The sequence below is a fragment of the Ciconia boyciana genome, chromosome 2, assembly GCF_034638445.1.
Source record: "Ciconia boyciana chromosome 2, ASM3463844v1, whole genome shotgun sequence".
NCBI lineage: Eukaryota > Metazoa > Chordata > Aves > Ciconiiformes > Ciconiidae > Ciconia > Ciconia boyciana.
This window is the reverse complement of record NC_132935.1, coordinates 107,790,193-107,804,922: the sequence shown is the minus strand read 5'-3', so window position 1 is coordinate 107,804,922 and position 14,730 is coordinate 107,790,193. Positions and strand designations below refer to the sequence as shown.

Here is a 14,730-nt window from a genome sequence, read left to right as displayed (position 1 = left end):
TCAGCCTGTATGCTGCTTGCAGTACTTTCCATCCAGTCCTTTATTTCTTATTTCTAAAATTTAATATATCAGTGCTCTGTTGTATATTACCTGTAAGTCCTCTGTCTGATATTTTTCCTGTTCCCTAAAAATTAGCTGCCTTGTTTTTTTTAATTAAAAAAAATGCAGATAAGAACAAAAGTTCTTGTGCATCAGTGCTTCTTTCCATCTTCCTAACATATAAAAAATAAAATTAAAAAATCCAGAAGTCTTGGTACATCAAAATAAAGGTTTAATTTGTTGCTAATGTGGAAGGTAAAAATGATGGAATTCTGAGTTCCTTTCAGAAATTCACTAAGAAAGGCACAACAGTTCAAAATCTCAAAAATAGGAGCCTGAAATTAATGTCATAGATCCATGTCACACACCTGAGTGAAAGTATTGATGGGCAGGCAGTTGACATTCTGGGACTTCAGCAAAACAAGTATTGGTATCTTATGTAATCACAGATCTCTTTATCAGAATGTTTTTAAGCTGCAGTACTACATAAGGTTTAGGATTCAAAATTTATGATTCAATCAGCCCTTGTTCTGATACTGCATCATAATTTTCTGCTACTTAATCTCAGAGGTAAGTGCTTCTGACACTAGATAAACAGCCAACAGTGTATAACGTGAGAGGGAGGTGCACTAACTGTTCTCCCAGTGCATGTTTCCAAGTTAAAAAGACATGTAATTCTGAGAAAGATGCAACAAATGAACTTTTTAACACTGGGGAGCTCGATGGCTCTTGATGACTCTACTTTTGTAGGAGGCTTTTTTTTGAAAGGTTTATGGCATGTATTTTAAATAGTGGTTATAAATTGTGTCTTGTATTTTGGTCAAACAGGTATGCAAACAGAGGGAGAAGACACACAGTCGATTTGTGCAATTACACATTGTGCCTGTACACTTCAAAAAAACTGGCTGTGATTAATGGACATAGCATCCTAGATATCCTAAGTCTCTCTTCACTTGTACATTTATAGACACCCCAGTGCTACTGTCTTTTCCTCAACAGTGACATCTGCTCTCATTCAACATGTTATCACTGAAATAACTAGTCACCAATCCCCTCTTGGAGTATGCTGTAGATTTAGGAGAATGAAGACAGAAACCATGGAGCACAGCAGAACAATATTTTCTTAGTATGTGGCATAAACCAGTTAGGACAAAAACTAACAAAAATAAGAGAGGGACATTTATTAAAAATAGGAATACATTTATTTAATCTGGAGAAAGTTTGTTTGGCTGCCTTTCTGGTAGGAGAGTGTGCTTTTTGGCATGCACTCAGGAACTAAGGAGAAGTTCTCTGCTCCTGTGTTACGCCACTTCAGCAAACGGAGGGAGCAGATGTAGTAATTAAGTGTTCTCAAAAGGTTGCGAAGTGAGTTGATTAAGTGAATTAATAAACTTAACAAAACCATGTCAGGATCAAGAGGCAATTGTGCATTCTCTTTTATGCAGTCTTGTGCTGTAAATAAAGCACTGTTCTAATGGTAACATTTTCCATAACAGGAAAAAGAGAAACAATTTTTCTTTGAGCTTGTAAAAGGTCTTGTTCATGATATCAACAATTTGCATAAACAGCACAGTCTTGCCTTGCTCTTCAGGAGTTTTAATGGTGGAAGCACTGACTCATTTTGATAAGCTGTTCATGACTCTTTCCTTAGAGGCATGCCTCACAATAGACATTCATATTTTACAACAATGCATTTCATTGCCATATCTCAAAGTATTTTGACAGAATGAGTAAATGTTACATTGTCTGCGTAACAGGAACGATAGTGGCACAGAAATTACTTGCAGTAAAATTCACTTAACAGAGAAAACTGGAAGTAGAATTCAGGCTCTCCACACCTCTTGTTTTATCAAGTATTTGAGGGTTAAGATATACATGAACCGCATTGGTCTTGTCTTTTCTGCAAATTTCAACTTTCACCTGGCAATGCTGGCCACATTTCCTACATATTCCACTCTACTTCATGGGATTTCATGAGAACTCATGCTGGTGAGAATAAATTGACTATTGATATTAGCCACTAAATTATAATCCTGGGAGTGGTAACTATTGAAATCCCTTCTCAGACCCATTCACACCACAAGCCCAGCTTTTAGAAAGCACAATTAAGTTCTGAGGGAGTGTCCTGAATTTTTCTTCTCTGGTAATTTATATTTCTCATGTAGTCTCCTTCAGCTGGGTGTTTCAATATCCACCCACATGAATGCCACTTTGTAAAAAAGTCTTCAGGTGATTCAGAAGTCATTTACACCTTTATGAAATAGCCACATTTTTCTATGAGGCAATTTTGTGAGACAAATAGAAAGCTACTCAGGTTTGAACCATCTACTATACAACTATTTACCTGACAGCAGAATTAGTCTTCTGAGTAAGTAGAGTCCTCTCAAAAGGCAAATAATAACATGTAGAAGAATTTTTCACCATTTGTTTGAGAGAGAGCAAGTGCATGCATGAATGCACACATGAGGATTCTTACTTTGAAGGAAAAAGAAGTGGAGAATAAAATGTATCTGGAACAGAGAGAAAAGTTTCGAGACACTCTTCAAAGAGTCTCTCAGCTAATCCCAAGGGACACTCAAGAAGTGGGGGATCATTATGGGGAAAAAAAAGGAGGATCTTTAATTGAACTCTTCAAGCCCTGTGTATGCGTGTGCATGTTACTTGCTTCTTACTTCCGGAATTATTTGGTCACTCCTTGATGGGCATTGCTGTATTGCACAGTTTGAGTTCCTTGCCAAAACTAACTTGAGATCCAAGAAAGTCAATGGAGAAAAAAACAGGAGAGACAGAAATTTGGTTGAAATACCTGCTGGAGCTGCCAGTCCCTCTTGGCAGCCCACAAGAACTAGCTCTCTGTGTTGGAAGTCTGCCTTTGGTGACACCCTCTAGAGCCAGCACAAGGAGCCATACCAGAGTTCATCCAGTGATAGAAAGTGTACCCTACTAAGGACTAGACAAGCTTAAAGCTCAGGATGTTGGTACTGAAGTGCAGCATATATGCAGAATGCACAATAGAAGATTCAGTGACAACAACAAATTAAAAAAGAAAAAATTTTTAAAAAGGCTTTCATGACCCTGAAGCCCTTTTTAAAATTCTGGCTGACCTGTAATCTCATTATGGAATGAGAGAGTAACATTGTTTGAAAGAAGCTGCAGCATAAAAATGTCTTTGAGTCACTTTGTGTTGCATCAAGTAAATTGTTTCTTTGGTAGTTCTGTAAATAGAAGGTGATGGTGAAACCTGAAGAGCACTCTTTTTGCTACTAAGCAGTAGTATGGTGAATAACATAGGAATGATTTAAAATTAAATTCCTTGATATTTCAGCAGTTCTGGATGCCTCAGTACCTCTTGAAAGATGCTTAGTTTTAACAGCAAGTCCCTCAGTCTTTCCTGGAGTTACAGCGCATAATGTATGTAAGTTATATATGCATTATGTGTGTATATATAGAGGTACATATTTACATATTAAAATGAAAGGGACCAGGAAATGGCATGCATTTGAGAAACCTAGAGAGAGAGATGTATGTAGTTTGCAATTGGGGAAAACATAGTAATTAAGCAGAAAATGGGTTGTGCAGGGAAGGAACCTCAGGAGACAATCTGCCCTACTTTCTTTTCTCACATTTTGAAATCCATGAATCTTTTACTTGCTTTATCACTTTTCCTGATTCCCTGCAGGCCAGAGCTGACAGCTAAGCCTCTGTTTTATCTTAAACTGTTCAAAGCATGTCAGAAAATGACTTACGCTGCTGAGTCTGAAAGTGGCTGCATGATTGCAGGAACCCACCTACTGGTTACCCCCCATCCAGGTGATCACCATTGCTTGCGTGAAATTGTAATGATAGTCCCAGAACAGCTGGCAGATTGTTACAATATATGGTCTTTTACTGCTTCCAGCTGAAGACCAGAACCTGAGTTGACTTTTTTGTTTGTTTTCTGTAGAAGTAATTGTTTATGTCTTGGGCCACTCTGATATCAGCACATAAACATAGTATTAGTTTTTCACCTGTGTTATTAACAGCTGTTTTGTATATGGACAGGGTCAAGCAGTTGCACTGTCTGTAACTGTCTTGGCTGTTTATTCTGTGGGCTCTCTCTGCTGCCTTTGAATACAGCCTTTACAAATCCTTTCTATTTTTATTCCATTGCACTTCTAAGAATTAGCTTTAAAATACACTGTTATCACTACACTTCAGCATGATAAAATGCAGGGGTAAGGTGAGTGAGGCTGCATTCATGTCTCTAAAAATAGGGTTCTACTGCCATTTCTACAGTAATTTCATTTTAGTAGGCTTTAACTTGTGCTGAAAATTGATGTACCTCAAATAGTTCTCTGTGATGAAGTAAAATAAAGCAGGATAGGAATTGCAGACTGTTTATGCTCAGCCTGTATCATGAAATGATATGCTCGTGTACTGCTTTTCACCTTCAAAGTTTTACCATCTGCATTATCATCTCTGAGAAGTGACATGTAAGTAACTGGTATATGAAATTCTTAGGTTGAAATTCTTCTGACTGATGACACCTGAACCTGCATTTTGCAGTTCTCAGGAGGAAGCTGTAACACCATTCTTCACTGGTGTTAGCTCTTGTGAGACAACTGTTTCTTTTTGGATATCTGAGGAGAAAGAAAACACTAATGCTAGGTACAGCTCCCTTTACTGTCACGGGGTACCTTTTGATTTTGCTCTGGTGAGAATGTTTGCAGCAAAGTTGTTGTTGATGTCCTGTAAACTAATAACAATCAGGTATGAAGGTGAAATAGGACTTGTGAATCTGTGAATGTCTGGAGAACCCACCCAGAATGAATATTTCAATGCTCCCACTATACTGAGATCAAAGGAGATGGAGATGTATACTGCCATTAGTTACAGGCATCAGAAACTTCCTTCTTATTTTTGTAGGGTGAAACATTTCCCAAAAGCCCTCCAAAATCAGCAGGGAGTTTCTGGATGTCATTGTGGATCTTTGCTTACCATATTGGCTGAATTCAAGCCTTCAGCCCTTGTCCTGTTAGTCATTAAGCATTCCCTATGATGTCAGTGGTTTTATTTTTTTTTAAATTTGATTGTGTTGTTGGCATAGCTGGACTCACTACACAGTGCAAACAAGGGCAGTGGTCTCCTCTTCAATTTACACTAGCAGATCATGCAACAGTAGAGATGTACCAGCTTGAAATGTATACCTTGAATTAAGAAATAAATGTCAGTTATATGGTCTTTATGAACTATTTTAGGTGCATAGGAATTTAACATGAATTGTATTACTTGCTGTAATGTCTTTCTTTGCTCTTCTTATACCCAATTTGTATGCCAGCTGATTTCTGCAATTTTGGAATTTGAGAGTCCTGCGAATCCTTATCATGATGCTGTGGTAGTAACTAGAGTAAATATGGAGAATGAGACTGAAAAGATACTGGGTAAACAGGCCTTACTGCCTCCTTTGTAAACAAACATTGCATTGCAGAATTTACCATCTGAAGGCATGTCTCAGACATCAGAGATGCGGTGAGAAACTTGGACAGGATTGTCTTAGATAGGGGGGTTGTGTGCAAGCCACTGTTGAGTTATTTAGGTTAGTTAACTAACTTTATCACATATTGTAAAAACATTTAAAAAACCCGGAAGGGCAATTGGGTCATCTATGTGTCCTTCATCAAAGCACTGTTCATAGAAGAAATTCCACAGTGATTCTTTGTCCCTGCTTATAGCATTGCAGTGGGGCTTGGGTTGTGCCAAGAGCCATCATTTGAAAGCACTTGGCACCTTCTGAGAGGTCTGCTGCAGAATAGCATCAACAATATTTTGGATGATTTCTCAAAAAATACACTATGGTCGCTAACAGTAGATATGAGAAGAGAAACAGAAGTGCAAACCACACAATATGAAAGCTTGGGGTACCCAGGCACACATTTTGATTTAGTCACAGATTTTGTCAGTGCCTTGCTTCTCAACTATAAAAAAGGGACAATAATATCCCTACTTTACAAAGGCATAGGAAAAGAATTTCGGTCTTCTGGGCATCTCACAGCTGAACAAATGCTGAAGATACTGCTCTCCTTATTAGATGGACAGATCTGCCAATGGGCTGATGAAAGAACCAATGCTGAATGAAAGTGATAGGCTGCAGATCATTGTAAGAGAAATTAACTTCAGCAAATGAGAAGTTCTGTATTATGCAATATTGCTTGCCAGGACTTGTGGTAGCTGCTGTAATTGTTCACTGCATTTGGATTGTGGGAAGGGGTATCAGTGACAGGGCTAGCGAGGCAGAAATTTTACAGGCAGTTCTTTTTTTTTTTTTTGCTTTTTTAAAAAATTTTGCTGAGTAGAAATGTAAAATAAAAACCTGTATTTTAAAATATTCATTTATTTTTCTTTCTTTCTTACAGCTTGTGGCCAATGCAATCCTTTTTGTCAGTGTAAATTTGTATGGCGTTTTTGTGAGGATTTTGACAGAAAAGGCTCAGAGGAAGGCGTTCCTTCAGGCCAGGAACTGCATTGAGGACAGGCTGAGGCTGGAGGATGAAAATGAAAAACAGGTCAGTTTCTAAGCCTTATTTCTTTTTCTCTCTTTCTTCTGAGATGGCTGTAGTTATGTAACAGGTCAGGACATTGCTGCTGAGTGCATGATAGGGTGTGTATGCGTTTCCATTGCAAAGGAAAGGTGCTGCCTCCCCCCACCTGCTTCAGTTCTTCCTCCCTAGTGCATGCACACTCTTTGCTCTTCATCTGCAGTGCACACAGAAGGTACAGGCTGACCCCATGGCTACTGTCAGCTCCAGCATCAGAGAGGATGTATTTTAGGGCTGAAGCGAAGCTAATATACTATTGCAGTCTAAGATCCTGGGTTTGTTTCTGCATGGATGTTTTTGGGTGGGTGTTAGATATGCTGTAAATACTTCTCTTCTGGCTGTGTGTGCTATAACCTGTTTGCATTCATGACACCTATAAACAAAAATCTACATTTGGGGGAGAAGGCGCTGCACTGATATACATGAATAACTGTGATAACAATCTATTCCTTTTCTCAAAAGCCACCTTAGTAGTTTCATGGTTTATTTCACACAATTTTATCAGTCAATCTTCCGAGCAGATTTCGAAACAATGAGAAAAACAGCTATATTGTGGAGCTTGCTGTTGTTACTTACAGGTCTGAATCTTAAACCTACTAAGCTCTGTTAATCTGTAAGGTTTGGACTAGATTTTTGTTTCTGTCTAGGTGATAATAGAGGGCCATGCTGGAATACATAGGTATAACTCCATTGACCTCTGTGGAATGATGATAGCTTATGCCAATAAAGGACTTAAGTGGTATTCAAACGTTGCTATACAAGATGTCAGGGTCCTCAAAGCTTGTGTACCTCTCACACTTTTACTTCCCTTCACTTGCACTTTCTCTAGCAAGTCTATTCCTGTGTGTGAAATAATGCAGGTCCTTAAGTACCTTCTGTTATGAATTGAGTGAATGCATTTTTATGACCTGAACATACTCTGCAATAAGTAGACGTCTTCTTTGAACAACTGCATATTTTTGCTGGCTCTGTAAAAATGGTGTTAGGATCAAAGCCTTTAGGTTTGATTCTGGTCCTTTGTAATCCAAAGCTGCAGACTTTCAAAGGCATAAATGTGCCATAAGTGAATTTCCATGGGATTTAGGCAACGCTGACATTTGTGCCTTTGACAACCTGATTCTGGGATCCAACATGAAAATAATAGAGATTTTTGTGTTTCTCTAGTTAGCACATTAGCAATCTGTTTTTTATCCATGCATATGGAAACACAAGAAAGCAAAAACATTGCATGTAAGTACCATTATTGTTGATAGTATACCTAGAGAATCCTGCAGATGTTTTTCTAATGCAGTATACAGGTCAGTGAAGAGAATACACTTTTCTCCTAGACTTATGAAATTAACTTTATGCAACACAGTGTAAAACTCAATACAGTGGTGAAATATGCTAATTAGTTGTCAAAAGCACCACCAAAATACTTTCTGTGGCTGCTCTCACACTTACGTTAGAATACCTCTAAAACCAGGGTGAGAATTAAGACACGATTGCAGGCTACAAAATTATTCTGCAGTTGCTGTGGCATAACGTAGCCCAAGTTTCCAGCTGGCAACACTCAAGAGTGTTTGAGAGGAAAAGAGACATTGCTGACCTGACTCAATTTTTGTGATCGTTCCTGTATTTTTGTTCTCTGAAGTACCAACATTACATGTTAAAAAGGACTGAATTTTTTCATCAGACTTTCTTGTCTCATTCAAATGCTCTGACCTAAATACCGTAGCCCTTTTGCATTGAGAATTGTGACCCAAAATGCTAAAACCTTTCCCTGGTATTTCTGTGCAAGTCTCTAATGGGAAAGGAAAGAACATGTTCTTGGCTTTTGAACATACACAGCCTTCTGGAGTTAAAGTGTTGACTGTGTGAGACAGATACAACAGCTGAAACTGTAAGTGAGATTTCTTCCTCTGTGTTCTACTTACAGTGATTCTCCTCATATGGGATGCATTTGTAGTAATAGTCCCACGTGATGATTTTCATAAATCTGTTTTTATGAGCAAGAGCAAAGATCTCATCTTGTAGCATTTGCAGAGTCATCATGCAAGAGTTTGCAAGTAGGCTTTGAAAGTGTTGTTGGGAAGAAGGGGAGCAGACAGAGTCTGTTTATTTTAAAATTCAGTTTAATGTTCACCCTGTTATCTGTTGTCTGTGGTCACAACAAATAACTGGCCTCGATGGTAGCATCGTCCATTTGTTATGTTGCTGAATGTTAGACTACAATTCTGGAGTAACACCAGCAGCAAAGGCCAAGAACCAAATAATTTTTAGACCATGAGCAAATAATTATAATAATTCACTTGGGATAAGCTGCTTCTCTCATATGTAAATCTCAGCAGCAAGACGATCCTCTGCAGAGCAAGCAGTTAAGAATAAATACTGTGAGGTGGGTCCTGTTCCCTGGACCTGCGCTTGTTCTGTTCCTGCTCAGTCAGAGCACTTGAGCACTTCCCCTTTACTCCCACTGCACTGTCTCTCTGTGTCCACTTAATTAATTCTAGATCATCCTTTGCCCATACTTTGCCCATCCTTTGCCTTGCTAGCAAGGCATTGTCACCCTGCTCCCTGGAGAGCTCCCAGTGTTAGATGTCCCTACCAATCCTGAGAGCAGCCTCTAGGCAGTGCTTCACCCCTTCTGAAGTGAGCAAGAAAGGAGCAAGCAGGGATGGGGAATGGGGGATGTGTTCAGTGTAGAGAAGGAAGTAATCTGCTGCTGACTGAGGCTGCTTGCCGTCTGATTCAAAGGGGAAACCAGTAAGGAAGTTGTAGCTCACCATGTATTAATTCCCAGCGTGGCGGCTCCTGAAGTGGTGCCGTGCTCCAAGGAAGTGGTAGCATAGTGGTAGCATTGTAATTCTGAGGCCATCTTAATTTGAAGAGCAACTGGACCACTGTGTTTAAAGGCCTGTAGACTCCCCTTTTGCATTTTTCTAGTCTCTCTTTCAGCATGTGTATAGTTGTGTCCTCCCCACAGTTTTGTGATGGTGAATTTCACTCTATGCACTCTGTGAAACAGAACCTCTATTTGTCATATGGTGTCTGATGACTTGATTAGGTGCTCTCCAGCTCTTGTTTTATGATAAATTATGAGTAATCATTCTACAATAACCTTTTCCATGCCACTCACAACATTGTAGACTTCTCTCATAACCCTGCTCATCTCTCTTTCCAAGCTGAAGAATTGTAGCCTGTTTAGTCTCCTGATATGTGGAAGCTATTTCCTACCCCAATCTTGCCAACTATGTAATGAATCTTACTCAAGTTACCCCCTCCCCTGACAATAAGAATATTTTTATGCATATTCATGCATTGGATTTGGAGATAAAGCGTATAATTTCCATCACTGAAATGCACTTGCTGCAGCACAGGCTGATGTGAAAAGTGCCTGTTGCTTTCATATGAGGAAGGCCGGAAAAATGTTTGACTTCACACAAATCTCCAAAGCTCACAAAACCAGCTTAGATATCTTCACTGGTTTTTAATTGCATAAGTATATGCAAATACATTTGCAAAATAAAGACAACTTTCAAGCAACTTGTTTAGATCTTTCCTTCCCTCCTAAATGTTACTTTTGTACTTGCTCTCCATTAGAACATGGTGGTGGGAAGACAACAGGAGAATAGCAAAGTTTCCAGAATGAGGGATTGGCTGTCTTAAAAACTATTCGCATTTAGTCTGTCAAACCATTGGGACTGGAGAAATGTATTTAGTGGTGGCATCCATCTTTCATGAAATAGTTGTGTACTCCACTACAATGCATGAAATTTAAGTTTATTAGAGGCTTTAACATAAGAATCTGAAGGAAGCACTAAAATCTACAGGGAGTTAGGAAGCACTGGGCTGAGACAGCCAGCTCTGTGGCTAGCTTCAGGGCCAGAAGCATGGCACTCTAGCTAGTCTAATTAGTTTTGCTGAGAGCTAGGGTTGTTCCCTTTGCTAGTACAACACTATGCTACTGCAGTAATGCTGGTTCTGGGAGACAGGCTAGCACCTCGGTGTTCCTCTGTAGTGCTTCCGTACATGTTCACCAGATCATCTGAAGCGAGCTAAATTCTCTTTATGCAATCCTGAATTGTACATACAAATGTCTGCGTGTATATGTGTATGCATTCCAAGTGCCTGCTGCATTTTAGGGCAATATCCTTGACATTGCATATAGTAATTGGGACATCACTGAGTCAGAGATTTGATTAATAACTATGCTTGGAAAATGAAATGGTGTCAGCAAAAGATACCACGAGTCTCAGTGCAGAATACTTTGAACTGCTGCTTAGGGCATTTTGGGTTCAAATTCCCTGCTGGGTTCAGATCCCCCTTCAAAACAATTTAATCTAGATATTATACATTTTGGATATCTGTACTACCTCCTGTACCTTTTTGGGTAAAAGGATGACACCTGTAAAAAGCCTCTAGTGGTTTTGTCCATTATATTTAATATCGAGCATTTATGAAAAAAGGAAAAAAAATACAACATTATGTTTGAATAAAGCAAACCATGTTGGACTTTCATTTTGGTAATGGATAACAGGTTGCTGGGGTTTTTTTCTTCTAATTCAGCAACCAAACTGAAGAATTAGTTATTTGCACAGCCGCAGGCAGAAGTAGTTTCTAGGGTGCCTAACAGCATGCTTATCAAAGCATAATCAGGTTCTCTTTATGTTTCCCATACTTTTTACTCTCAGAACTTGCATCTTTTTTCATTGCAGTGCAGAAGAAAATATGAAATTTAGCATTAAAACACAGGCCCTTTTTCCATAATAATTCATACTGGCTCTGTGCATCAGCAAATTGCCCTGCAGCAAAAATTTCATCTGGATCATGTGTGGGCACAAAAACATCTTCTTGTCAAATTATCTAGTGTGCAACAGGGAGGTGATCCTGATTTTACACAAATTACAGGGTGAGAGATGACACCTGATCCTCTGCAAAAGCTAGCCAGTGCAATCTTTGAAAAATGTAGGTGGACTAACTAATTTTAGCTGACAGGGTGAGCGTGTACCACATTAGTGCTGTGTTCTATGTTACAAGGAGGCTTAAAATTGAATTTATTGTCTCATTGAACCACAACCTTACACAGGAAAGTCCAACTTCAAAATCTATTCGTTCTTTTCTAGGATCAGGGAAAAGAGAAAATAAGGAGTGTTACAATTTCAGGCTCTCAGTTTGAACTGAGCTTCACACCCACTCATGCAGGCTGGCCAGCAATGCCTCTTAGCCAAATAGCAGCAGCAGCAGCAAAGATGGGAACTTGTCCTGCTCTCTGCTTCATTTGCCACCTTTGGCTGCTTAGATCCTTGTACAGAGCTGAGATGAACCATTGGCTACGTTTATCCCGCTACGTGGCACCCCTGGTCTGTCTTCTTTTACCTGAGAAAGGTGGGAGTTGTGAAGAGGCACATTTCTCTCTCCCACACAGCAATATTTGCCCAGAAGCTTTCCACTGAGTAGCATCTGTTAGTCCCCAGTCCTGCAATAGTCATGCACGTCTGTCCTTAATACAGCAAATAATAAATCTGAGGGATACTCAGGTAAATGCAAACCTTCAGGTGGAAGGCTTCAGCTTCGACCTGAAGCCATTAGGAACTGCTTGTTACCCCTTGCAAGGCAGGGTATAGCAAACAAATAAATGTGTTTGAATTTTACAGCTCTATTGCACCTCTCTTTATGCAGAATAAACATCTCATCTGGATGCAGTTAGTGCCAGAAGCTGTGGTGTTTGGCATAACATTGGGATTCTTCTTACCTAACTTTGGCCAAGTAAAAGTGAGGCTTGTGATCTAACCTTTTAACCTATAGGCAGTAATCCTTAGTAGTAATAGACACATACAAGGGTAGTTCATCCCTTCTATCCTGAACACCTCACTGAAGATGAGATGAGGTTTTTCCCTGGGAGTGGTTACAGGGGGACACATAAGCTTAGGGCTACACACCTGTATGATAAGAGAGAGTTGCCTTGCAACTGGACTTGAAATGTCTAAGTGTAGAAACTCAGTAACACACAAGAAAAAACATACAGTTGTAAATCATACAAAGTACATATATTTTAAATGCATTGTAATTGTATTACTCTACCCACATGCCTTTAATTTGCAAAATGTAACATATGGTATTATAGAAAAATCTATAAAAGCCTTTAGAAAGCCACACTTACAACAGCAGGCCAGGTCAGTACTATAACAGTTTGTTTTAACTTTATTTCACCCCCTGAAAGCTTCCTGATGTTAGTATGTCAGTCAATTAAATCCGTTATCAGCCATTTCATTTTTTGACACAAGGTGTGAACTATGGCAACTAAACAGATTTCTAAAGAAGAAAATAGGGCATATGAACTTTGCTTTTTAGTATAAGTCTATGTAGTAACTCATACTCAGTCTAACAGGGGGATGTCTTGGACTGCTGTTTGTTGCAGTTTGTTTTTTCTCATAGATGTATGTATGACATATAGTCATGCTACCTACATTAAGCTCTTGTTGTAATGGATGCTGGCTTACATTGAGTAGAGTAGACAAACATAAATAGATGAGTTAAATAATAGTAGTTGTGTCATTCTAAAACCTGTTGATACTTTAGCTGTTAGGAGTTTTGAAATAAATATTGGGAAATTTTGAGTATGTTCTGCTTCAAACAACTGTCAATTAAATACGCTGGTGGTGTTTGACTGAATTTTTCAGTTTATTTCCTACTTGCTCTGTGTATTTTCCATTAGAGAGAATGGAGGAGAAGGACAAATAAGAGCACACAAACCTGTCGTTAGATGATTTAAAATACACTACCATACAGTTTTCAATAGATAACATCGTGGATAACAGTTGGTAAGGCAAATTATCATAGGTAAGAACACTGGCTATAGTGCATCAGATCCTTAAGTTAAATAGTAAGACAAATACTTCAAAAGTACTTTCTTATGGCTGATTTCTAAATTTAGAGCAATATCCATGACAGCAGTGCTGTGTGGACATTCATGCGATGTTTTTATGTATTTTAGTAGGATGCCACAGTGTAAACTAATGCAACCACAGGAGTGATTCCTGATGTTCTTCCCTCAGCAGTAGGAATTTGTAGGGAGCTTTAAAATGTCATTAGGAAAGTTCTCTTACATGCATTTTTATTGTTGTCCACAGAATTGTTTTCACTTCTAGAAGTGTCTTAACTATAACAAAAAAGCTAATGCTTTAACACAAGCTTGACGCTTTTCCTGTGCCATTCTTCAAACACAAGGCAGTTCCACCATAGACCAGCAGCTCTGCCACATAGGTTCTTCACATTACAGCAGCTTGCCTAGTGTCCTGGTTTCAGCTGGGATGGAGTTAATTTTCTTCCTAGTAGCTGGTATAGTGCTGTGTTTTGGATTTAGTATGAGAATAATCTTGCTAACACACTGATGTTTTAGTTGTTGCTAAGTAGTGCTTATACTAGTCAAGGACTTTTCAGCTTCTCATACTCTACTGACTGAGAAGGCTGGAGATGCACAAGAAGCTGCGAGGGGGCACAACCAGGACAGCTGACCCAAACTGGCCAAAGGGATATTCTATACCATCTATGTAATGCCCAGGTCCCACACTTTCCAATACATTCCAATTAATCATCACCACTTTTCCTGTCTTTTGATATATACACACAGATATCATTCCCTTTAAATTCCCTATAAATGCAGTGTATTATACAGTGGAGTCTCTTCAGTACACATCACCTCCTCCTCTGTGATATTCCAAAATCTTTGCCTGCTGGCCAGTCCATGATTACTTCCAAGATTCCTGGGCAACTGGGGTTTCCTGTTCAAGTCCGTTGTGTGATCAGTGCGACCCACTTACTCCACATAGCATTAGTTGCATGATGTGTAGAGGGGACCCTCCCTTTGAACATCCATCCCAGCACCGGCAGTCGGCGTGCCAGGAGGAGCTGTGCTTCAGTACCAACCACTTCCGAAGCAGCTTGAACCCCTTCATGTGCTGCCAATATCTCTTTTTCACATGTGCAGTTTGCCAAATGGTTCCTGAGTTGCTATGTTACTGTTTAAGCACAGATTATATCCATGAACAGGATACTGAGCTGGGCACTTTGCTTTCATTCCAGTGTGCAACAGTATACGCTGTTTGCACACACGTACTCTCCTGTTCCTTTTGGT

At 39.3% G+C, this 14,730-nt stretch overlaps 1 protein-coding gene across 2 annotated transcripts in view; it reads left to right on the top strand.

Annotated features, from left to right (window-relative positions):
- The window catches only part of ADCY1 (adenylate cyclase 1), a 158,433-nt gene that overhangs the window by 39,429 nt on the left and 104,274 nt on the right, over window positions 1-14,730 (top strand). For both annotated transcript variants that reach the window (XM_072851397.1, XM_072851396.1), the window contains exon 2: window positions 6,432-6,581. In XM_072851397.1, coding sequence (XP_072707498.1) covers window positions 6,432-6,581 — 150 coding nt within the window. The remainder of the gene's footprint in view (window positions 1-6,431; window positions 6,582-14,730) is intronic.